This window comes from Pteronotus mesoamericanus, unplaced genomic scaffold, assembly GCF_021234165.1.
Source record: "Pteronotus mesoamericanus isolate MK-2021 breed Mesoamerican mustached bat unplaced genomic scaffold, CSHL_Meso_final scaffold_1186, whole genome shotgun sequence".
Taxonomy (NCBI): Eukaryota; Metazoa; Chordata; class Mammalia; order Chiroptera; family Mormoopidae; genus Pteronotus; species Pteronotus mesoamericanus.
Window position 1 is genome coordinate 16,129,750 of NW_026555302.1, and position 24,669 is coordinate 16,154,418.

The window sequence follows — 24,669 nt, forward strand, 5'->3', positions numbered from 1 at the left end:
CTTCAGCGACAGCCAGCCACCGACACTGTCCCTGAAAACACCTGCCATTCCCTTTTGTCAACTTCCTCTTCACACAGCATTCTGTGCATATAACGCACGTTTTTCACGTGAGGCAGCCTCGCACGATGCGGTGAGGTCTGCCCTGGACAAGGGCGAGGCTTGGTTCCTGCCTCTTGGAAAAGCAGCGGGTTCCCGAGGCTCCACACCGACCGTGGTGCCCTCACTCATGAGACTCACAGGCTGAAGCCTTGAGCCGTCCACGCGGCACGGTCTCCGGGCAGGAAGACCAAGCTCCCATCTGGGGCGCTAGGGGGTCCCCTGCACACCCCGTCCCAGCGGCGGGCACCTCGCATCCCGAGACGACTCTGGTGACCAGCACGGGCCCTCCCAAGGGTAGGGGCGGAGGGGAAGGGCCGAGGTCACCAAGGAAAGGGTCAGAGAAAGGAGCAAGGTAAGAAAGGGTCTGGAGGGCGGGCCGAGAGGGAGGCCTGGGCTCCGGTCCCTGCAGCTGCGGCCCTGACCGGCGACGCCGGCGCGTGCTTGGTCGCCTCTCCCCCTTGTTCTCTTCTTCAATTCCCACGAAGAGGTCTTGCTCCGCCCTGGCCACTGGGGGGGGTGCACAGCACCATCCCACCACCTTTTCCCCTGGTCTTTCCTGTCCCAGTAACGAAACCGTGCAGCTCCATGACCGCAAGCCAGGGCCGCGGCGTCTGCTGGCCTCCGTGGAGACGGGGGGCAGGGGGCGGGGGCAGCACAGGGGGACACAGAGCTCATCGGCGCACCTGGGCCCCCCGCGGGCAGGCGGGGGCGTCCGATGGCCCCGTGCAGCCACAGGGGCAGGCTCCTCGGCACGGGCGCCTCAGCCTACGCTCAGCGCGGGCACGAGGGCGTCCTGTCCGAGATGGGGGACGGGCTCACATTTTCCATCGGGATCAGGGCCAAAAGCAAACCGTGTTTCTTGAAAGCCTGGGCGAGGCTTCCAAGCCTTAAGCAGAACGGATTTACCAGCAAAGGCAGGAAGAGCGAGATTACAATGTGAACCGCGTGGCCGTGAGGCAGCTGCAGGCCAGGAAAGGCGTGCCAGGCACGCACTCTGGGCGCGGCGGCCGCCAGGGAGCTGCCCCGGTCGGACGGGGGCCACGTCCGCGGCCGAGGCCCCACAGCACTGTACGCTGTTTCTTTCTTTCATTCCTTTTCTTCCTGCTGAATTCCAACTTTTTCACCACACTTTTTGTACAAAAGGACAAGGAACACATCACAAAAATGTTTTCCTTTGACCATTTTGCACCAGGAATGTACACGAATCGCAACGAACCCTAACTGGACTGGACACGAGCCTCAGCGACACAGGCCCGGGGCCGCCGGCGGGTGAGAGCCGGCGAGAGGCGGCCGCGGTGGCTCCCGGAGCAGCCCCTCTCCAGGCTCCTGCGTGGCCGGGCTGAATGGGCCAGACAGAAGCGTCTTCCCCTAAAAGAAACATTAAGTCAAACCTCTACCGGGAAACACACTGAAGACTCTGGCTCATGTCCTCAGGCGCCGGCCAAGGGAGAACAAGCACAGCCCCTCAACGCAGGCTGGCGAGGACGTCTCTCCTCGTCGCGAGGTCTCTTGTGCCGAGCACGGTTACGTGAAGCTCCCTTCTACACTACTGCCAACTCCAAGTTCCGAACAGAGGGCGGCTGACCCACCAGCACTGCTGAAAGGACGACCCCGCTGGCTCTGCACGTCCTCCTCGGCCACGTTCCCGTGGCTCCCGCCACGCGGACCTCACCAGCCGGCTCTTCCCCAGGTTCACAGCCCCCCTCGCAGCCCGACAGCAGGGCGGACGTGGCCTTCACACCAGGAGCCCGCACAGGATGCCGAGCGGGCAGACCAGCCAACGATTCGCAGACACAGGCAGAGGCAGCAGGCGGGCGGCAGCGCACACGGCACCAGCCCGCACCGGGAAGCCACGGTCCCAGTATGCAGTGCGAGGACTGGACCAAAGATGCTCAGGCACAAAGGGACCCCCCTAGAACCGCCCGCACCTGCTCTTGGGGTCCTCGGGGCCACTGGCCAGAGAGCCCTTCTGCACACGACAGCCTGACCTTCCTGGAGGACGGCCCCCTGCTGGCCTCGCCTGCCCTTCGCTGAGCCCGCACCGCGCCCGCACCGCTCCTCGGGACACCCCACGGCTGCTGTCCTAACCCTATGAACGCAGACTAAGGTTACGCTAATGTTTTTTACAACTGTCATGCACAGTTGATCTGCGGCTTTTAAAGTTCTAATCAGTCATTCCCTTTTTTCATGACTAAACTATTCCATAACATATATTTTAAATGTCCTAACACATTATAAAAAGACAACTTTGACCATTTTCTGTTGTTGGTTCTATCTGAGAGTATCCCAGGGGAAACATTCAAACCCATGATCAGAAATTTTAAAGGATCATTTTTAAAAATTTTCTTTCATTATTCTTACCCTCCCCAGTCTTCTGTGAAAAGAATACTTTTTTGTTGGCTTTTAATTAAAAGGCTTTTAATTAAAATTAAAATTTTAATTAAAAAATATCTTTAGGTTTTGTTACCGTCCACTCACTTCCTGGAGAACCTCCCCAGCGCTGGGAGGAGAGGGAGGCCCCGCCCCCAGCACCGCCAGCCGCCCATGCCGAGTGCAGCCGGCCAGCACCTGGTGCCTGACCATGGCGGCGGCCAGGCCACACTCAGTGCCCGCTCTTCTGGCCTCAGCACAGGTGGACCCACGTCCAGCCCAGCTCTGCGTCCCCGTCTGCACCAGACGACACTCGGGCCTCCACGCATCTTGGAGGCACATCCAGGGGCCCCCAGACACAGCACCGGGACTGCTGGAGCCCTCGGCCTCCGCCTCCGCATGCACGTCCTACGGAGGTCGCCGTCGGTGTCTGCACGGCAGCCGGGCCACGGCACAGTGGGACAGGCCACGGATGAGCCGCTGGAATCCGGACAGGCAGGTCACCAGGAGTCTGACAAAGGACCTCACCTAACTCCCTGGGCTGCAAATGCCCTTGCCACACCGGGAGGGGCGGAGCGGCAACAGCGACAGCCAGTGAGGCCCACGTCTGCTTTAAAGAAAACGGGTCTGCCTTCCCGGTCACAGCTCCGGAGGGTCCCGTGCGGCTTAACGTTCACTACCCTGCAGACCCATGACGTTCAACAGCCGTTCAATACAGAGCATGAGGCATTCTGTTCACTCTTAAACAAAGCAAGAATTAGCTGGCAAGTGCTGCAGCTGGTTTTAGGGAGTGGCAGGTCTTAGGAAACTTTCGGTGATTTATCTACAAAAAATCCCTACAACATGCTAGGAAACGTGAAGATTTACAAAGACGGGAAAGTACCAAAAAACCACTGAGAGACAGAACCCCCAGAGAAGCCAGGCATCCTTATGCAGTGCCAAGGCCCTTCCGTAAGTTTAAGTGCGCACACCGGCTAGCAGCAGCCCACAGACGAGTGTCCGGGGAGCCGCCAAACACGGCCCCTCCGCGAGTTCCGAGGCGCCCTGCGAACGCCAGGGCGCGGCTGGGCGGGGCTGCAGGGCCGTGCACAGGTCGAGGCTCAGATGGAGAAGGGCGTGCACGCGCCTGGCCAGGCTGCTGCAGGCCTCGTACAGCCTCTCCTGAGATTCTCACCGCCACCCTAGCCCGAATTTCCCACCAAAGGCTGGACGCGCAGTCTCAGCACACAGGACACACAAAAACACGGCAACAAACACAGGAATGTGTCTCGCTCTTGTTTCTAAATCGGGCACTAGAAAAGCATTGTGTCAAAACTTACGTCTGAGCCCACACTTCTCCCAGTACTTTGTAGGACAGGCTTGGCCACAGAGAGCTTTCCGTTCACTGGGCTGCTGGCCACAGGGGCCGGCACCACACTGACCACATGGTTGGGGAGCTGTGCGGCGCCCCCAGCCACGGCCAGGATGGGCTGGGGAGAGGGCAGGACCCCGGGCGCCTGCAGCTGAACCACGGCCGGCTGAGACAGCACCACGGTCTGACCTGTGGAGAGAAAAGACGGGGGTCAGAGGGCGCGCAGCTCTGGGGCAGGAAGAGCCGCTCAGCCCAGAGACCTGGCCTGCAGGCGGAGCGACAGGTGGGGGTGGACAGCCACCTGCCCGGCTCGGCGGCCGCGCATGATCCCGTGATGACTCCCCATGTCCTGCCTCATGGCCCCAGCTAAGGCCACGCCCTTTCGTGTGAGCCTTCACAGTGCAGTTCCATATAGTTGATCTCAACTACACATGTGTCAAATTTGCTAAGTTATACAGAGATATCTCCAAGTGTTGTAATAACCTCTGAAATGCACTAGTGATAAAAGGATTTTTCACATTATATATAACAAACGTTCTCTAACAACACAGAGAACCATGTATGTATTTCAAGTTCACGGGACTTAGAAATACCACACCAAACACCTATAAACAGAGGTTCCCTAACTCGATGCTTGGAAGAAAACGCAACACAAATATCAAAAATGTTAAAACCCTGAGATGAATTCTTAGCTACTAGCAAGCACAGAACACATAAACCTGCAACTTAAAACTGTGCAGATAACCACCACCCCCACCCCGCGGCCACAGCCCACACGTCTCTTCTCAATCTTCACACTTAGTGTCAGTTTAAACCCGCGCCGACCTGAGCAGAGGGCGGCTCTCGCCTCGAGGGGGCGCCCCCTCTCAGCTCCGGCCGCCCCCGCCCCCCCCCGCGGCCACTGAAGCTGCACGGGCGCCTGGGATCCGCCTCGAAGGGAAAGCCCCGCACGTTCCGACAGGGTCACACGAGCCGCGTACGACCCAACCCCGAGTTCCGCGGGCGCGAGGCAAGGGGGTCCGAGCGGCGCCGCGGGCCACCTGGTGCTAACAACGCCTGTCTTAGCTTGAAACAGCCACTCCTGTAATATCAAGGTATCGTTTCAGACGGCCTCGAACAGCAGCTAAAGGAACAGAACTGAACAGTACTTTGTTCCCCGTAAGTTAGTGAGTTAGTAAGAAAGCTGCAAGAATAATTTCATAGATTCGGAGCGTGCACAATTTGCCTGAGCATAAATGACCACTAAACATTTTCCCTCAGAATGCCTTCTTTTATGAAATAAAAACATAAACTGAGACAACTCATAAGCCGATATACACACACTTAGGCCAAATACGCAAGTAAAGATAATGAATAAATAAAGCAACCCGCAGGCGAGCGAGCGCTGGGCCCGGCACCAACACCCCGGAGAAGCCGCAGCGGGTCTGGCGGAGGCGCGCTCGGCGGGGCCCCGCCCCCGGCCCCGCCCCCGGCCCCGCCCCCGAGGCGCAGGCACCGCGTCGCCCAGAGGTGCCGCTGGGTTGAGAAACACGCCACAAGAAAAGGCCGTCAGGAACTTAGGATCGCTTTTAAACGAACCTGCAGCTCAGGACGCAGACGCGTACTCACAAACGTGAAGCCAGCAGTGGGGCCTCAGGAAACCACCAGGGGCTGCGCCCGCGGCACAGGCCGCGCCCCACGTCTTCTGGGTTTAAAAACTGCGATGAAAAGGCCCCCGAGAACCAAACACTGTTCCATCAACTTCGGGCTCCTGTGAAGAACGCAGGACGCGGTCAGCGTGGAAAACCGAGCCATTTCCAGGGCAGGAGCCTCCCTCGAGCTCCGCGCAGCTCCGCAGCGCTGGCCGCGGCACCGCAGGCCGGCCCGGCTCCCCCCGGCCGAGGCAGGGAACACCGCCCACGCGGCCGCCACTGCCCGCCCGCACGCTCTCCTTGCCGACGCTGCAGCGGGGGCAGGCGCGGCAGCCCCGCCAAGTCTGGGGCCAACGCGGCTCCGAGTCCTGCCAGCCTCTGCCGCCTCCTTCCCTCCAGGGTGCACGTCTCCCCTTTCAGCCCACAGTGCCGGCCCAGCCACCCGCAAATCAGCCCGCACCTAAGGCAAGAATCAAGAAAGAACGGGGGGAAACAACTCAATGGGCACTCAGTGTCTTCGAGAAAAAATAAAACCCCTCATGCGACTCGCTCTCCACGGACCTGCTCGCCAGACCCCAAAGTGCAAGCACAGGGGTCCCCGCCCAGCCAGCAGCTGGACTCAGGCCCAACGGCTCGCGGCGCGGACACAGCTACACGGGACACAGCACGGCTGTGCATCCGTTTCGGCACCGTCCGCCTCCTCTCGGACACCGCGCGCAAACCCCTGACGGGACGCGGCTGGCCGCAGTGCCGGACTCCGCTGACCCCGGCCGGCTCCCGGCTGTGCGGGCTCTTCCTTCCCAACCTCCCCCGGACCTGAAACGACGCGTGCGGCGCTCGCCGACGCCCGGCGCCGCTGTGGGGCTCCGGGCAACGGAGGGGGCGCCCGCGCTCGGCGCGGGGCGGACACACGGAAGCGCCCAGACCGGAGCCGGCACGGGGCGGAGACGTGAGCGCTCGCCACCGCTGCTGCCCCCGTCCGTGCAAGCGCCGCAGGGCACTGCGTGCGTTCTCAGGTCCCTGGTTCTCACAGCGACGGTAACGTGACCGTTCACACAAACTCGCTAACCCCCGACTCCTGAGATCAACAGCCACAGCTCAGCGCCCCCCCCCGGGGCCACAGGCAACCCAGCGCCGGGCTCAACACCCAGCCTCGGAGCCAGACCGCGCGGCTCAAGGCCTGGCCCTGCCTGTCACCTGCGGGGCGCCCCGAGCCAGCGCCCTCCTCTGCCCTCCGTTCCAGCGAGTGGCATCATCCTCCACCCAGAGAGCCCGTGACAGGACCCTGTCCTCTCTGTCCCCGTTGCCCCCCACCACTCACCAAACCCTGGGATGCTGCTCCCGGCCCCCGTCCCAGCCGCCCGCACGGCGCAGGCTCGGTGGATGCACAGGACGCGGGTGTGCGAAGGCAGGAGCCGCCCCGGGCAGACAGAAGGGCAAGCGCGGTCCCTGAGGGCCAGTGCGGGTTGGCCGGGCCCGAGGGGGCTCCAGGGGGAGTGGCGCCGCGGTGCAGGGGAGGAGGCCAAACCGCCGCACCAAGGCGGCCCGAGACGTCCCACCGCCTCCTGCGAGCGCGGCTTCCTGCTCCCGACGGGAACTGCTCATCGTGGAGGTCACGTAAGGGGCTGCGAAGGGCCTCCCGTGTTCCCCTCCCCTGGCCCCACATTCCCACAGAAACGGAGGACCCGCCCTTCTCTCCGCCGGCCCCAGACGCCTGTTCTACAGGCCGCCCGGTGAGCGGACACGCCCCCAGAGAAGCACCGCCCACAGGCGCAGGGACGCACGCACGCCCGCGTGCCGCGCAGGCGGCCGAGGCTGGAGCAACCCTCGGAGACGCGCTGCGCGTCTCCTCGCCGCGGGGGCCTCCAGCTCTTCCGCTGCCGCCGGTCCGCTAGTCGCGCTGGCGTCAGGCTTTTCTTTTCACACCTGCTGTGGTAGCTTATGGGGGCTAAACGAGGGTCTTCACAAGTTTAAGTCCCTCAGCCTTCGGGAGACACACGTCCTTCCGAGGCCCTGCTGACAGGGCTGCAGACGGTCCCTAAAACGTCCCCACGCAGACACACACCGGAGACTGCATTTCACATCAAGAAGCTCTCGAACACCTGACCGCCGGCCGTCCCAGACCCCCGGGACTCCTGCCCGGCCGGCGCGCTGCCCTCGCCCGAGAAAGGCCGGGAGCGGCCGCACACAGGCCTGCCTGCGTCCACCCAGCCTCTGCGGCCCTTCTCTGAGCGACGCCACGCTGTCTGCGACCGCGCGACCGGCCTCGCCCTCCCCACGACCGCCGTCCAGAGAAACGAGCTACCGCCAGAGCCGGGCACGCGGCCATAGAGGCAGACGCCACGCCGTGTTCAGGGACAGCCTGTTCCCCGGTGCCACCTCGTCCTCCCGGGCACCAGCGGCGACGCCCCGGGAACGACGCTGCTCGGGTTGCCTGGACTCGGGCGGGCGCGCACGCACCTGCGCAAGCGCGATGCTCCGCCCCTGCACGAGCGCCCGAGGCTGCCCGGTCCCGCTCCCCCAGCACCTGGGCCTCCTGGGCCTCCCTGCCAACCTCCATCCGCCTGATCCTTCCAGGAGCGGGCGCGCGCCGCCACCTGGTGGACGGCACGCAGAACCACACGCGGTCCAGGCGCAGGGAAGGCGGTTCGGGCGCAGAGGCCGCTCCAGGACACGCTCCTGAGGGTAACAGCCTGGTTCTAGGGCCAAAACACGCCCACGAGACCGAAATGGACCATATTGTTTCAATACCGGCCCCTCTTTAAAAACAGAGCTCAGAGACACAAAAATCTCAGGATAAAATGTCACCAAGAAAGTTAATAAGCCTCTCGTAACTAAACCTGCAAAGAAATGAGCCTGCGGGCGGGGCCCATCTGATCTCTCGCCCCTACTGGGACCGGGAGCGGGTGTCGTCACTTGCCATGTCCCAGAACGAAGGACAGCTCCTGACCTGCAGCGCGGAGAGCAGTGCAGGAACCAGAGCTAACCTAACGGCCCCAGCCCGGCCGCTGCCGGCCGCGCACACAGCCCCTCGCTGCCCGCGATACCTTTGCTGGGCGCGGGGTGGATGCTGAGCGCTGGCTGCTGCTTTGCCACCGGGATCAGTGTGGGCAGCGCCTGGATGATGATGGCTTTCGCGGGGACGCTGGCGTTGGTTTGAGGCTTGGGTGCTGCTGGCAGCAGTAAAGGCTTGGGCTGAATTGAAGGTTTTGAATTTGTCTGAAGTTTTTTCTTTGGAGTCAGTCCATTTTCTAGAGAAAAAACAAACCACAAATCAATCCGAAGACACGCAAGCGATCTTAGGAAACAGGTTCTATTTACACCTTTCTCTCCACTTTGACCACCGAAGTAAGTTGTCCTGAGGTTGCCTTGGCCTCTGAGCAACCACCCTGAGCTGGAGTTTTAGCACGGGGACCCCGGGCCTTGACGGGCTGAGAAACAGTCCCCATTGGAGGGCTGCCTTTGTTTCTGCTGAGGCACAGCGGACACATGACATTGTGCCAGCTTCAGGGGTACCAGCTGACGGTGCAGTATCGGCATCACAAAACAACCGTTACGGTGAGTCCAGGTAACTCCCAGCACATAGTTACTACATTATTTTTCTTGTCACAATAATTTTGAAAATCTACCCTCCTTGCAACTTTAAAATTTGCAAGACAGAACCAGCAAGAGGGTCATCACCATACTGCACTTGCTCAGGTCCCTGCGGCATGAGGCCTAACCCTTGGGTGTGTGCCCCGCGGAGCAGCAGCACAGCCCCGCCTGCAGCCTGGCATCACGAGGCGACCACAGCCTCCGCCCAGCGGCCCTCGCAGCCAGGACCCTCCACCTGGGGGTGGGAGGGATGGCGGGAGGCAAGTCCCCTGCAGTCCTCTCGCCTCTAAAGATGGAAGGAGACAACCGGGACCCCCCACACCGGTCCACGGCAGATAGGCCTGGCAGACACACTCAGAGGCCCCCATGCCTGTGTCTGAGTAGTGGCACCCGAGCTCGGGCAAGAACGGCAGCGACACTGGTTAGAGATGGAACAGTACCGGGCTTGCTCCTCGGACTGGGGACGGGCTTGTCTTCCTTCGCAGGCTCGGCTGAGCAGGGACCGCCGGGGCTCTCTCCGTAGAGGGAAAGAGGAGACATCTGGGGGCCGGCAGACAGGTCCAGCTCCTCCTGCAGTGACAGCAAGCACGCGTTCCTGTGGCGGAACACCGCCCCGGCAGGAGGGCGTGTGGAGGGGGCAAGGCCTGCGGGGAGGCACTGCACCTGTGAGGTGCCACGGCACCACAGGCACGTCAGCATCCATCACCAACACCGAAAGAAAGTAACCAAAGTGCAAGATCTGCCCACGAATCACAGACCCACTTCTACGCTCCCTCCCACAGACTTCATGTTTTACTTGGTTCCTGGCCTTGCAAACAACTAGCATTTTACAAGGCTCCAGTTAAAACACCAGTATCCTTTCCCACAGCCTCTTGTTTAGTCTTACAAGACTCTCAAAGCAAATAATTCTTCTATCTTCTCCTCTTCTATTTGCTCCCACTGGCTTTGCACCCAGTGTTTTGAAAGAAGGGTGAACACTGAGGGAAGCAGAGCTATTTTATCTGACGAGTAAATTGACAACAAAAAGAAGTGTCAGGACAATACTCTCAAAAGACTTTTACTCCTCAGTGGACCTGTCCCATTTTGACAGGATAAAGAAAGTTAACATAGCATACATGTAGCATTTCTATTCTGGGAGAAAAAGATGTTCTGTAATAGAGTAGAACAGCCATATCTACATCATGCGCCTTCAATCTGTAAGGTTATTAAAGAAAGTTTTGCAGAACAAGTGTTACTCTCAGTGTGACGTGGGTCCCTCAAGTCAAACCAGCCCAAAAGCCACAAAGGGGAAAGAAACATTCAAACAGTAATACCGAAAATATTTTACAATAAAAAGTAGAACATAAACAAAGTTAAAAGATGCAGAGTAATGCAAGTGATGGGTTACCACCTGTTGTAAAATAGGAACCCATGAGTCCACACCGATACAAACACAAGACATGTGATGAAGCACCTGCTTTGTTTGTTTATCTATGGCAAAGGGAAGACAGCCCCCTCACGGGGGAGCCTGGCAGGCCACTGCGTCCGGGTAGCCCAGTGACGCCTTCGGCAACAGCGCGGCCCGAAAAGAGCACCTCCTCATCCAAAGCCAGGGACAGAGGCCGGCGCCCCACCGAACTGCGCCTGCCCAGACTCGCACCAGACTCCACCCCACAGCGCCAGGCAAGCCCCACTGGGACGCCTCCTGCACACTCGCTGGTCTTTGGCCAACAGAGCTGTGAGGTTGCGTGAGTGGGGAGGGCCCACGGCCTCACGGGAAGGAGGCTGCGGGATGGGATGAGCACATGTGTGAGGACGTCCGTGGACAGCGTGTGCGGGGGGCGCGGAGGACAGAAGACAGCCATGCCCCTGTGGGCACTTCCTGGTCTTGGCAGCTACAGTGTGGCCACCCATGACACATCCCTGCAGGTCAGGAACCAACACTGAGGCGGGGGGGTGAGGGGGCGCCTGGCTGGCATCGCCGGAAAAAGCCTTATGATGTACTTGTAGCATCTCTGTAAGTGTGAGATTGTTCTGAATTTTAAAAAACTAATATAAGAAAGAAAACAAGGATAAAAATATTTGAGTGGTGAAAAACTCTCCTTTGAGTGAAAAAAAAAGCAATAAAAGACCGATAATTTGGCTGTTTATAAAAAGTACACCTTGAGAAAACAAGCGCCAGAAATGAAGCTCAAAGACAAATGACAAATTGGAGGGAAAAAACGCCTGTAACTCGTGTCACAAAACTGCACACTAACAACCCTGCATATAACAAAACGCTTCTAAAAACTGAGGCCAGAAGACCAACACCGCACCGCGGAGGGGCGGGCCAACCCTGCTGGCAGCTTGGCGAGGCCCGGGCTCAGGCCCGATGCGTGGAGCGTGTGCGGAGGTGCCCGGCACCCTCCGCCCCATCCCCGCCACCCAGGGCGCCCCGACTGCGCGGCTGCCGGGCAGACCCCCAGAGCAGCAGCTCCCGTGCCTCCGGCAGCTGAGGGAGGAGCCGCGGGGGTTAAGACTCAGCCTCTGGGCTCAGCTGCCTCGGGGTCAGGCCCTGCGCACAGCAACTGGGCCTGCTGAGAGGCCGGCTACTCACAGGGACGTGCTGGGTCGAAGAGGTCGAGTCCATGGACTGCGGAGACGACACTGAGCAGCCGGAGGAAGCGGGGGAGAGCGGCTGAGGCTCTGCCTTAATATCTTTGACTGAAAAACACAGAGCACAGGTTTTCCATAGGAGAGCATCAACTCTGAATAAAACGGATGAAAGTGAAATATGTTCTTAAAACCCACCCCTGAGGGGGCTGAGGTCGCGGGAGAGCGGGGAGGAGCGCAGCCCCCCCGCCGGCCCGAGGGGAGCGCGTGTGTGCACAGGTGCGAAGCAGACCGGACAGCGCACCTGCCCTCCTTCCCGGAGGCTCGGCAGACGCGGGGAGGGCTCGTCTCCGAGGGGCACATCGCGCAGGCTGTGGGGCGAGAGCAGCAGGAGACACCTGCTGCTCCACGGACCCCGTGCACCTTCCGGGTATTATTCCATATGCGGAAAAGTACAGGTTGCCAAAAAATAAGTTTTAAAAAATATCACAGGAAAGAATCATTTTGGAGCGCACTGTTGACAACCCAGTTAACCCTCAACTGTTAATTTATTTACAATGACTTATCGAGCAGCGGTGGTCCAGGCAGCGCTCCCAGGTGTGGACTGATTGGGGGGGGTGGGGGCGAGTCTGTGTCTCCCCAACATGGCTGCGTAAGTCCTCACAACCCTGAAGACCTGGAACAGGACCCAGGACCTGCCCCCCGTCAGAGCCTTGGGGAGCGCACGGCCCCTCAGGAGTGTGGGGGGGGGCAGCCCCCACAACTGCCACCAGAGGCCACGCTGCGAAGACGTCGGGCCACAGGGAAAGGCCGCGTAGCACCCCCATCGGCACGCCGCCCGGACCAGGCTCTCCACAAGCGAGGGGAGAGGCGCGAGAGGACTCTGGCCCCGAGACGTCTAGCTTCTGTGGTCCGCGCGTCTGCCAGCAGGGCCTGCAGGTCGCACGGGGCAGAGTGGAGCCGCCCCCGGTGCGCCCCGTCCTAGCCCCCGACCCACCGATTCTGGGAGCACAAAACACAGGGCTTGTTTCAAGCCATGGAGTTCATCATACACAACAGTGATCACAACACTGTCCTGTGTAGCCCAGGTGCTCCAAGGGAAGGCAGGCATCGAGCAAGACACACGCGCACACAAAACGAAGGGACTAGGGCATGCGGGGTGGGACCTGCTGCTTGCGTACCCTCTGCTCGGCCCTGAGCCCGTGGCCTGCGGTCCGAGGTGCACGTCACATGCAGGCCCCGCCGGCTGCCACCAGGGCTGTGACTGGCAGGAGGGGGGGAGGACTCCTCATCCTGCGCCAGCCTCACGGGAAGCAGCAGCTTGCGCGGGTGCCAGCTTCCGTCTGCGCTCCCTCGGAGCACATGACAGGCCCGGCCCTGCACTGCGGTCCGACATGCGGGTCACCCCCAGCTGTTCCCTGGATTCCCTAAGTCTGTCTGGTTCCCAGGCTACTCTCTCACAGAGATGCTACACGTGAGTGAAAACCAGTACTTCTGACCTGAATGTTTACTCACGTATGTGACTGGGACAGTATGTGGGCTGGGAACTACGAAGTTCCCTCTCCGCTAGGGCGGGAGCTTTCTGTGTGCGCCACAGGCCGGAGTAGGATAAACAGCCCCTGGAGCCTTTCACCCCATCGAGGTGACCCCACAGCCCTGCCTCACGCTGGCTGTGACCAGACTACAAACTGAAGTGGACCCGCCTCCAGCTTTCCCAGCGACAGTGCGGCCTCACCTGCGTAGAGCTGGTTGTTGGCGTCCCACGTGCCTCCTGTCTCCCACGGCATCAAATCCAAGTCAAAATCGAGGTTTTCAAAATTGCTTTCCTGCAGGTGTGGAATCAGCAAGAGGATATTAGAAGAATAAAACACATGCACCAGGACATCAGACTGTCCGACGCAAGTCGCCACAGACAACACAACGGCCATCACCCACCCGGTACAGCCAGCTTCCCGGGCCGCCGGCTCGCCCGGGCCCTCCCCTCGGGAGCCAGAGAGAAGCCCGAGCAGTCGCTGGGCACTGCGGCAACGCCCGGGAAGGGCCCGCTGGCCCGACTCTCTTCAGGGGACAGGCCATCACAAGAGTCACGCGGACGAGAGGGTCTGCTGCCAGGGAACCCAGCACAGTAGAAACAAGTCCCCCTGCCGTGAAGGGGGCCGACGCGAAGCCGGCGCCACTCCCAGCAGCCTCCCGCAGACAGCGGCAGGGACACAGACGCAGGTGAGCCCGGCAGGGGCCACGCAGCATCACCAAGCCTTCAGTTTACCCGCATGGGACGGCGATGCCAGATTCGCACACCCGGGGACGGTGGGCCACACTCCTTTTTTTCTGTGCTGCCCTGCACTTTTCAAACTTCTAAAATACAGTTTCTATGCTTTTTTTAATCCTAGAAGATAAAACTAAGTGTTTCAATCAGGGGACAACAAACCTCTTAAAGGGACACTTTAGCTTCTTTTCCCTTAGATAACACTGTTTTCTCGCCTGCAAGCGCAGACGGAGCTGCCTGCCCGACCCCCCACCACACACACAAACACCGGAGAACGGCCACCCCCTCGCGGGAGCGGCAGAGCAGGGGAGCCTATGGCTGGAGGCAAGAACAGCGTCAGCACAGCGGCCAAGACAGAAGGCGGCGGCATTAACCTGGTGTAACAAACAACCACGGAGACCATACACCTCCGGCAAAAAGTAAAGATAACATAGCCGCTGTCACCGACCATTTTGTAATAATTTGCAGAAGAACATCATCATTTCAGAATGTCTGCCACATGGTTTACTTTTATTGAGAATGTCACAGAGGAGAAAGAGCGAACTGTTTTATCAAACTGCCTTTAGCTGAGTAAATATAGTACAAGTTATATAAAGAAATGTGTGTGAGACCACATTTACCAAAATGAAAAGCTACTTATACCACAGAAAGACCACCTCTTACATCAACCTCCTTTGTTTTTTCTCTTATTTGAACACGCACATCAGGAAACTAGGCAGCCCGGTCCTTTCTGCAGCCAGAAGACCCTCCCCAATCACCCGGGCCTGGCCACGTCACTGGGCCATGGGGCTGCGTGGGCAGCCGTGCGATCGGTCCTGCTCGGGATGCTCCACCTCGGTCTCGGCCACGGAGACAAGCACCTTCCGCAGCGTGAGAATCCCACCTGGTCGGAAAGGGAGCACCCTGGACTTGTGCACGCTGGCTCTCCATGCCCCTCCCGCGGACCTCCGCCCCCCCAGGGAGAGGAGGGCGCGATGGCTGAGGGCAGGGACAGCCCCTGGTGCATCTGCTGCAACCCCTGCACTCCACGCAGACTCGCGAGGAGGCCAAGGCCAAGGGACTTGGGCGAGGTAAGAACGTGACTACACAACCAGGACCACACTGCCCTGGATCTTTCCGATTTACTACACTGTTTACTGATGGCTTCAGGCCACAGAGGCTCTGAAAGCGTATCAGTTGCTTAGGCAACCAGCCAGTATTAAAAGTAAATCTAATCAACAGACCACATTCTAAGCATTTCACTAAAGTAATAAATGCCATTAAAATCCCATCCACTGATTATAAAACACATCATGTGTTTTTACTCTATTCTATATTCATTCACAGTGAAACCACCGCTAAACTGCTCTTTGAGAAATGTCTGAGAAACCCACTCAGCACCGGACACATATTTTTATAGTCAGGTTAATAAGGGCTTAAAGAACAAGTGATAAATATTCGATCCAACTGCTGTGCACACAAAATCACCGCCCACGTGAACGGCTTCCCCACTGAACAGCACCTCCTCCAACCAGGAGTAAAACAAGGACGGGTCCTCTGGGCCGCACGCTGCGCACCGACACTTATGCACAAACCCGGAAGAGAGAGAGAACATCGAAGGTGCCTCTGAGGACTCAGAGAACTACAAGAGCGTCGATGCAGACTCCTAACCGCACCAAGCCAAGAAGCAAGGCCCTGCCTAGGTGTCCGAGGGTCCCGCTTTGGATACGTAACCTTTAAAGATACAGTGAGTGCTATGTGATGAGCTTGGGACTCACACCGACACCTTCACCTCACCGTCTCCCTCACGCAGCCAAGTCACCTCTGAAGACCAGGAAAGAGGCAGGTACGGACTGAGCCAAAGGCGGACCCGACGGCATGTCTCCTCACCCCAAGGCCAGCGCGGCTCCTGCAACCCTCACCTCGCTGGCTGCCAAGTGGCTACCAGCTCTCCTGCCTGAAGTCAGTCAACCCTGAATAGCCAGCCCAAGCCCGCGGTCCGGAAACCTTCTTGCAGAAGCAGGGTAAAACCGAACCGCCACGGGAGCCAGGCTCTCTCCTCCCGCAGATACTCACGTAAGTCTCGTCGGCTGCGTCCAAGTCCATGTCCACAAAGTGGCCGAGCTCGGCAAACAGCGCAGAACCTGAGGACACAAGGAAAGGGGAGACAGGAGCTGTGAGGTCAACATTCTGACCGAGGAATGAGCACCGCGCCCCTAGGCCAGCCTGTCGGGCCCCTCAGCCGCCGTCACTATCACTGATGATACTATGGTCAACCCTGTTATGGATACACTGCAGCAGCGTGAATGACAACCAGTTCAGGGCTGGCTCCTGATTCACGTGCCGCTGTCCTCATGATTTCTGTCTCAGGAACGCAACCTTCACACCAGGGACTTAGACACGGGCTGCGTGTCACGTCACGTCGGACGAGCTGCTGGCAACTCTTGGGGATGTGGCTCGCACCGGTTCTGAGGCTGCCTCTGGGCTCAGCCTCGAGGGCGACGTGGCTGGCAGGCAGCGGGACAGGCGGGTGCGGGCAGCACGTCGCCCTGTGTCCACCGTCCACGCCAAAGGTACCGGACGATACATTTTCTATCTAAACAGTAAATGACTCACCCATCTAACCCATTCAAGTTATTTCAGCAAATCTAACTTTACCCCAATTTCCTGGTGAGATTTCATTATACACCAAAGAATGTGTGGACACAGAAAATATTCTTCAATAAACTAGGCTGAAACTTTCTGTAGAGAGAAGTCGAGATGCTGATTAATCCGTAAAGTGTCTGCTCTCCCCACATGTCCAGAACTTGAATCAGAGCTTCCTGAGCCCCGGTCTGCCTTCCGGGCCCCGGCGCCGCGGCAGGGAGCTGCCCTCCATGGTCTCCTCGCTCCACGTGCACAGGGACAACATGGCCCGCCTATTACTGACTCGACCAGCGGCAGACGCACTTCACCAACCTCTAACAAAACAATACACAAGCCAAAGAAATGTGCGTGCAGTAATGACGAACGTTATTCTCAGCTCCCTAGAAAAGGCCACCTTCTGCTGGAAGGGCCTAACAGCGACAAGAGCCCGGCAGCAAAGACAGCACTGCGCCCGAACCCGGAAACAGAATGCCACCCTCCTCCGGACACGGAAGTCTGTGGCAGCTCCTGGGAGGAACGGCTCATTTCAGAACTAAGGCAGGGAGAGTACTGGACGGGGCTGGGAGCTCGCCTAGTGATGGAAAATAAGGACATTCTCATTCTCAGATAAGGACGTTCTCAGGGAACAATGGGAATGCCTCAGAAGACTGAAAGAGCTGATAGAATGGTCCAGTCCGGGAAGATCTCAGCAACGGAACACAGTGAGAGGGCCAGGTCGCAACCCACTGAGTGCAGCAGGGCGGGGCCCGCCTGAAAAGCACTCCCGCATACAGAACAGGTTCCGCCCACCACGCTTCGGTCACAGGTTGGGACAAGGTGACGGAGGCAGCCGCACAGGGTGGCTGAGAGGCCTCCATGGACCCGAGGGCTGCTGGGCGCAGGTCTTGCAGGGGACAGGACACTGACGTCATGGTGGGACCCCTCCCCCACGTCGTGACTTCACAGCAGAGAAACCAGGCAGGTGCCAGCTGGACCCACAATCAAGGCGACCATCACCTCGGGACAGGCCGAGGGCCCGTGCCCCCAGACGGTGTGCGAGGCCCGAGATGAGGACAGAGGGGTGTGCTCATGCTCGACCACGGCGCGCGCCTGGCCACAGCGGGTCCGGGAGACGAGGAGAGGAGGAACTGGAGCCAGTGGGCACAGACAGGTTTTTAAAGGGATTCCGCTGGGCAACAAGGAAGTGCAGTGGCAGCGAGGGGAGTGACCTCTGCAGAGGGCTTGGGGCTCCTCTGCGCTGCTCACTTGGCGGGAGCAGCAGCCCCCTGCATGGATGGAGGGCGGCCTGTGGGGCGCAGGCAGAGGGCCAAAGCGCTGGGCACTGTCGGCGTGGAGGAGGACGGCCCAGGCCCACGCCCCGGCCTGCGGGCTTCAGCGGGAGCCCGTGCCACGCGTCCCAGCAGCAGGAGACAGCGGACACGCAGGTGTGGGACCAGACGCGGGCCCAGGTCCCCAGATTCGGGGACGCTGCGGGATGGCTCCAAAGGAAGGGGCGGGGCACTGAAGTGCAGAGCTGAGGGCCAGAGGGCCAGGGCCAGACGCTCCGCAGGTAACACTGGAGGCCTGTTTCCGGTCAGCAGTGCGGATGGAGAGTGGGGCCAGTCGGCATGGCTCCTGCTTTCCAGCCACGCTCAGCTCTCTGAAGCGGACGTGGAGCAGGCAGACTGGACTTAACCGAGCTTGTGGTTCATCCGGGAAAGAGCTGCCAGAGGCAAGAGAGACAAGGACTGAGGCACAAGGGAAATGATACCCGTGACTGTCCACAGAGTTCAAACTGGGTGGGGGGTGGGGACAGAAAGGGGGCGAGGGGCTGGGACACAGCAGACCCTCCGCAGCACGGCAGGCACTTTGGTTTGGAACACTGGGGGGCGGGGGGGCAGGTGAGAGGAGGAGGTGACTGGAGCGGGGTGTCTGAGGCTGTGATGACGTCCTTGGTGAAGGCAGGGACGGAAGGCAAGGCCACGGTGCGGAGCAGGGCTGGGAGTTGTCAGGCTACGTAAGGGTCTCTGAGGACACTGAGGTCACCCATAATCGTCACGGAAGGAGCTCTGGGGGAGGCCCCGTGAGCGAGGAGCTAAAACCTTCCACACAGACGCCTGGAGCAGACTGGGCACAGCAGAGGGCTGGGGCAGGGGGGGGGGGGGATGGGGACCTGGAGGGTTCTGGGGAGGGTGGAAGGAGAGGGGCCCCACGGTAGCGGTGCACACAAAGAAGGCGCTTCTCCCACCGCACAGGTAGGAAGGACCTGAAAATGACAGCGGCCACCGCTCGCCGGGCTTTCGGGAAAGTAGGGTACGTGGTCGGCCGGCGCGAGGCGGCAACGACTCCCGCAGGGTAGGCTGCAGTTTCAAGGAAGCCACAGTGCAGCTGGAAGCTCCTGCTCTTGGTACATGTAGCTCCAACGCGGCAAGAAAAAAAGGGGCGTTTGCACAAATTAAAGAGGGGCAGGGAGGCAGAGAAGGAGGAGGAGACGGGAGACACACGGTGACCGTGCGCACGTGGCAGAACGCTGCACATCAGCCCTCACCCTCAAGCAGCTTGAAGCTGCCACGAGGGGCCACGGCCCTGGCCAGGGTGGCTGGAACCCCAAACGCTGCCACACCCAGCGCCGGCGAGGACGGGGTGCAGCGGGACTCCCATTTGTTGCTGGCGGGCCTGCGACACGGCGCAGCCGCTCTGAAGGCAGTTTGCAAGCCCCTTACAAAGCTAAACTTGCTGTCACCACGCAGCCAGCAATAGCTCCCCGGTATTCACCTGTGACCTGGAAGCCTACATCCCCGCAAAAGCCTGCACACAAATACCTGCAGCAGCTTTATCGTCACAGCCCGCATCTGAAAGCAGCCAAGATGCCCTCCAACAGGTAAACGGATAAACAAGCTGTGTGTCCTGTCCCACCAGAGCTCACGCGGTGAAGCCCGAACCCCCGAGCCACGGCCTCGGGGGCAGGGTCGCCTGCAGGAGCACCCGGGTTACCCGCAGTCACAAGGGCAGGCTCGAAGCCCAGAGGGCCACAGAGCCGGGCCTGCTAAGACCACGAAGCTCTCCGCTGCCTCCTCCCCGCCTCCCCGCCCACTCCCTCTCCATCTCCCCCTCCCGGTCCCTCTGGCCGCTCCCTTCCTCGCTCTCCCTCCCCTCGCAGGGGCCAGGCGCTCTGGAACCACAACCATGGGGCGGGGGGCAGCTGAGCATCAGGGCTGCTGGGAAGGCGGGAGGGAGAGCGGTAGAGCGCAGGGTGCCAGCTCCCGAGGCTGCTCCCTGTGACACCATACGCCCGCCGACACCCACAGACCATGCGCTCAGAGTGAACCTCAATGTAAACTATGGCCTTTAGTTAAGGGCCACGTGTCAGTCCTGGCTCCTCCACTGCAGCAAGTGCGCTCTGCTAACGCCAGACGTGACCACAGGGGAAAAGGGTGCATGTGCAGGGGGCATGCACGGAACTCAGTGTACGCTCTGCTCAAACACAATGTAAACCTAAAACTGTGCCAAAGATAGAGTCCGTTAAGCGTTACAAACAACTATGTGAAATTCGACTTCCAGGGGACACAATGAGGTTGTAAGAACGGCAGAGTCGAGGAATTGCAACAGAAAGCACATGACCCAAAACATTTACTCTCTGGACCTTCACAGAAGCTGTTTGCGAAACCCTGCTCTGCCATCAAAGGGCAGGGCCGCCTCATCACGCGCTGTCCTGGGCTAAGCCGCTCAGTTAAGTCACCCAGTGGCTGGGTCACAAAAGGTACTAATTACATCACCTGACTCTTTCAGTTCAATTGCTCGGTTTCTGGTAAACAAAACAAGTCAATGAAGCACTTCCAGAAGAAGACCCCGTGGTTCACTGAGAAACTCCCGCAGACTGCAGCGCCCCACTCCACGGCGGGCAGACCCACCCGGCCTGCTGAGCACCCGCAGAGTCAGGGGTCGGCGTCCCACTGACGGCAGGTTGGCAGCAGCTAGGGAAGAAAGCCGGGCAGCGGGCGCGTTCCAGGAGGACAGCCAGCACCGCCGAGACCTGAGGGCCCGCCAGACGACGTGAAGACCAGGAGACGCCCGTTCGGACTGGGAAACGCAGTCTGGGGGTCGGGGACCACCTGTGGCGCAGTGCTACCAGGAGGCGCCCAGTTACAGCTCTAGAAGCATCGTGAAGAGTCCGCGGTTCCCTAGGTGACAAGACAATCCTGCCCACCCGACGCAGTGGGGCATCTGGGTAAGAATCCAGTCCTAGAAATAATTTCCGGAAGCGGTGCAGCTCGGTGAGGACAGCTCGGGCGGTGGGGCTGTGGCACTGCAGCCCTGCTCCTGCCCACCCCCCCGCCCCGGGCTCCAAGGCCCAGCGTTCATTCCCCTCGGCCTCAGTTTACTCATCAGTAAAACAACAGGACCTCGCTGGGCTGTTGGGAGGACTCAGGCAGACAACGCACGCAAGAGCTCAGCAGGGCGCCTGACACAAAATGCTACGTGGCGTCTGTTCTCATTTCTACTGTAGCTGGCTTGGGGAAAAACTCTTGGAATAGATGGTCTGAAGATCCTCCAGCAACTCACAGAAAATCTACCCAAGGGCTGAAACAAATCTTAACAGCACATAATTTAAAAGAAGTTCTACCTTTAGAAAATCAAGTGAGGGCTTCAGCTCAGTAAATGGAATTGAGATCACACTCTTGCTACTAAGAATGATGGTCCAAGGGGAAGAACAAAGACCCGCCTGGGTGACCCCCAAATCCCAGAGCTGGGGAAAGGTGCAGGCTCAGCACAGGCCACTCCGAGGCCCACGCAATCCCAAATTCCCACTGAAGCCCGAGGGAAGCGTTGGCATCAGGCCTCGGACCGCGAGCGGGTTCGGTGCCTTACCAGTGAGATGGCGACATTCCTCCCACACCACCCGTCGCGACCACAAACCCTGAGGAACTCTCCCTAGAACGATGCGCGGCAAGGAAACACGGGGCTCCATGTGGAGAGCAGTCACGGCTGCGCGGCGATGGACGCGGCCGGCCAGCGGGCCGTGGCCGCGGCGCGGGTCTCTGCTTCTCCCCTAAGACAAACGGACCTCACCCAGAGCAACAGATGGCAAATCATGACCCACGAGACAAACATCTGTTGCACACTCATTCTCACGCACACAAGCACATGCACTCATGTACACGTGCACACACGCGTAGTGCACAGGTGTGCTAGAGACAAACACACACGGCCCACACATACGCATATACAAACGCACAGACACGCACACATGCGCGCACACGTACGCGGGTTAGCACGCACAGATACGCACGCAACATCCGCACACACGCCCACGCAAGTAGACATGTAGTACACGGGTTTGCAAAAGTACACCTACACATGCGCCCACACACGTACACGCGCGCGCACGTACACACGAACATATGTAGCACACGTGCGCGCGCCCCCACGTACAGACACGCGCACACACTCCGCGGCAGTCGCCCATCCCACGCTCCGCCACCGCCCTCCGGCCCGACGTCGCCCGGGAACGACGCCGTCCTCGCCCCACAAAACCCCCGCCTGGTGCGTCCCCAGGCGCCACAGCGACAACGGACAGTCATCCCCACCCGAAGCCGGGCCGCGGCCGGCCGGACCCGCCCGCCGGACCCTCAGGACCACGGACGCGAGCCGCGCGCGGCCCTCGCTCCGGCAGACCGTCCCCACCTGTCACCGCCGCGGGCGCGGAGGAGGAAACCGAGCCTCCCGGTCCCTTCTCAGCCCCCACTCACCCCAGTCCTCGTCCGGCCGCGGAGGCAGCACCGGGCTGAAGGGCGACTCCATGGTGCCGGCAGCGCCGCCCGCGCCCCCAGACACGCGGTCTTTCCCTGGAACTCGGAGACTAACGCCGGGACGGCGGCGACCGGCGGACAAAATGCTGCGCAACGCGGGAGCGACGGTGGCCGAGCGCGGACAAACCGCCGCAGCGCGCGAGGATCCCGTGCGAGCCCGAGCGGGGCCGTTCCGTCCTGGCTGCGGCGACTCCGACGCTCCCTTCCGGGCTGGCCGCGCCTGCTGTCCCGCTGCTTAGAGGGAGAAGATGAGACATGTCAATAGTGCGTCGGTGAAACCAAAGCAACTGAGGCCATGAAACCGGAAAAGTAACTCCCCTCCCGTAGTAACTGAGCTCGCCGCCAGGTGGGCACTCGAGTGGCCAGGCGACCACTTACTAAGTCCTGTGATGGTCTGACCGCTGCGCGGCACGCCCGAAACCACCGTCAAGTAATTCCGAGGGTCCACGGAAACTGGCAAATTAGAAATAAAGAAGGAAAAGTGATGTCACATCGCGAACACGCGGGCTGGCTTCCTGAAACTGCTCTTCAGAGGGGCTCCGGGCGAGTCGGTGGCAGGGTCCCCGCCGAGCTCGCCACTTACGTCCAAGCCCTCCGCGGGGTCGCGGGGGCGCGCGGGCGCGCGGTGGGTGTGAGAGAAACGCGCCCCGCACGGAGCCCCGGGCCCGACCGCGGGGAGGAAGCCCCAGGACGCGCGCGAACGAACGAATGGGACGGTCCCTGCGGCCGGGACGCGCGAGGCGACTCCCTGCGCGCCCCCACGGCGAGGTGCGTGCCCTACCTTTTCAGGACGGCAGCTCCGTTTTGTGCAGAAGAAATTAACTCGGACCCAACGCCCAACTGATTTTTATAAAACAGTTCCGAGAACGCAACTGAATAGGATTTGTTCTTTACGCGTGTTCGGCGGGCGACGTTTAAAACACCCTGCCTTAGGAACACGTATCCCTTACGGCCGAGCGCAGTCTTTCCCACGGTCAAAAAAAAAAAAAAAACAAACACACACCACACACACACACACACGCACGCACGCACGCACAAAACCCCACTCTTCCCAGAATCCTCGGCGCGCCCGGCGGGGCGGTTACAGCGGGTTGCGTCATTGGCGACCTGGAAACAGCCCCGCGGCTGCTGCCCCGGTCGGTTTACTGAGCGGCTCCCATCCGGCTGAAGTTTGTAACACTTTTATTCTCACCCAACTTCAAGTTCAAAAACTGACGTGAAAACTAAAACAAAACGAGCGAGAGTCCTCTATTCTCTATCCACCGGGTACCGTAGCCTTTTTTTTTTTCCTTCTCACTTCAGTCTTTTTTTTTTTCACCGTAGTCTTTTTTTTTTTTTTAATCGCCATGACATCAGGAGGCACAAAATTTCTAGTTATCTCACTGTTAGAGAAGCTAAGATTTATTGGTGAGTTCAGGTTCTTTTTTCTTTCGAAGTCAACTTTTTCTTCTCGTTGTATTGCAATGGCTGGGACCCTGCTACAGTATTGAAGGTACAGGCAAAATTAGCATCTTTTCATTCGTTCCCAACTGTAACATGTAAATTTTAAGTGTTACCATTAAATAAGACCTTTTTTCTTGGGGGAAAATTGAAAATAAAAGTAGTCTGAGCCCTGCAAATATTGGTAAGGTGTCCAACTAGTGCATTTTCAACTTAGTTTAAAAATTGCATTTCAGCCGTTCTTCTAGATTTTACATTTTCAGTGTGGCATCTTTAGGACATGTATCGCCCTGAACTGTGATCCCATAGAATATAGAGGTAGAAGCTCGGCTCTGGGAGTTAGTCAAATCCTGGTTCTAATGCAGGTTCAACCACTTGGGAGCAATGTAACTTTGAGGAAGTGCCTTAATCTTCTTAAGCTTCAGTTTCACCTGTCAATGGGAGTAACAGGATTGATTTCTGTTGTGAAGCTCCGATCAGATAACACCCATTAAGTGCTTAGTGACTGGCACGTGGTAAGTGCAGTAAGCGCTCAATCAACTGCCGCTTTTTTAAGGAAAAAAATGTTGACTGCTCCTAGCTAGGCATTATCCTAAATTCTTTACATGCATTATATCACAAAAGTGCTCCTAACCGGGTGCGGAGGCACGTCATCATCTTCATTTGCGTAAGAAAGAACTGAGGCTAATGCTAGTGAGACAATCTTGTGAGAAGAGACCATTTTTAAAAAGATTTTCCAAAGAACTGCTCCCTCTCAGGAAGACGCTGCTGTGCGGAGCCAGACGGTTAGAGCCCCTGGTTGCCTGACTCCCACGTGGGTGCCGTCTGCCGTCACCGACCGGTGCCTGGGACCCAGGTCCAGAGGTTGTTCTCAACCAAGGAGTAAACCCAAACCTTCTCCGTTGATTTCCTAAATATTACAAAAGAAACCGT

At 59.2% G+C, this 24,669-nt stretch overlaps 1 protein-coding gene across 5 annotated transcripts in view; it reads right to left on the reverse strand.

Moving 5' to 3' along the window:
* Positions 1–23,310, reverse strand: part of ATF6 (activating transcription factor 6) — an 80,293-nt gene extending 56,983 nt beyond the window's left edge. For 2 of the 5 annotated variants that reach the window (XM_054587843.1, XM_054587841.1), the window contains exons 1-9: positions 23,078–23,310; positions 22,675–22,749; positions 22,237–22,530; positions 15,938–16,005; positions 13,352–13,442; positions 11,621–11,727; positions 9,486–9,615; positions 8,499–8,702; positions 3,789–4,009 (exon numbers count right to left, since the gene is read on the reverse strand). In XM_054587843.1, coding sequence (XP_054443818.1) covers positions 3,789–4,009; positions 8,499–8,702; positions 9,486–9,615; positions 11,621–11,727; positions 13,352–13,442; positions 15,938–16,005; positions 22,237–22,288 — 873 coding nt within the window. In that variant the 5' untranslated portion in view covers positions 22,289–22,530; positions 22,675–22,749; positions 23,078–23,310. Of the gene's footprint in view, positions 1–3,788; positions 4,010–8,498; positions 8,703–9,485; positions 9,616–11,620; positions 11,728–13,351; positions 13,443–15,937; positions 16,006–19,796; positions 19,877–22,236; positions 22,531–22,674; positions 22,750–23,077 lie in introns of those variants that run through there. The other 3 variants (XM_054587842.1, XM_054587845.1, XM_054587844.1) reach the window with 3 other exon arrangements.
* Between the last annotated feature and the right edge of the window lie 1,359 nt (positions 23,311–24,669).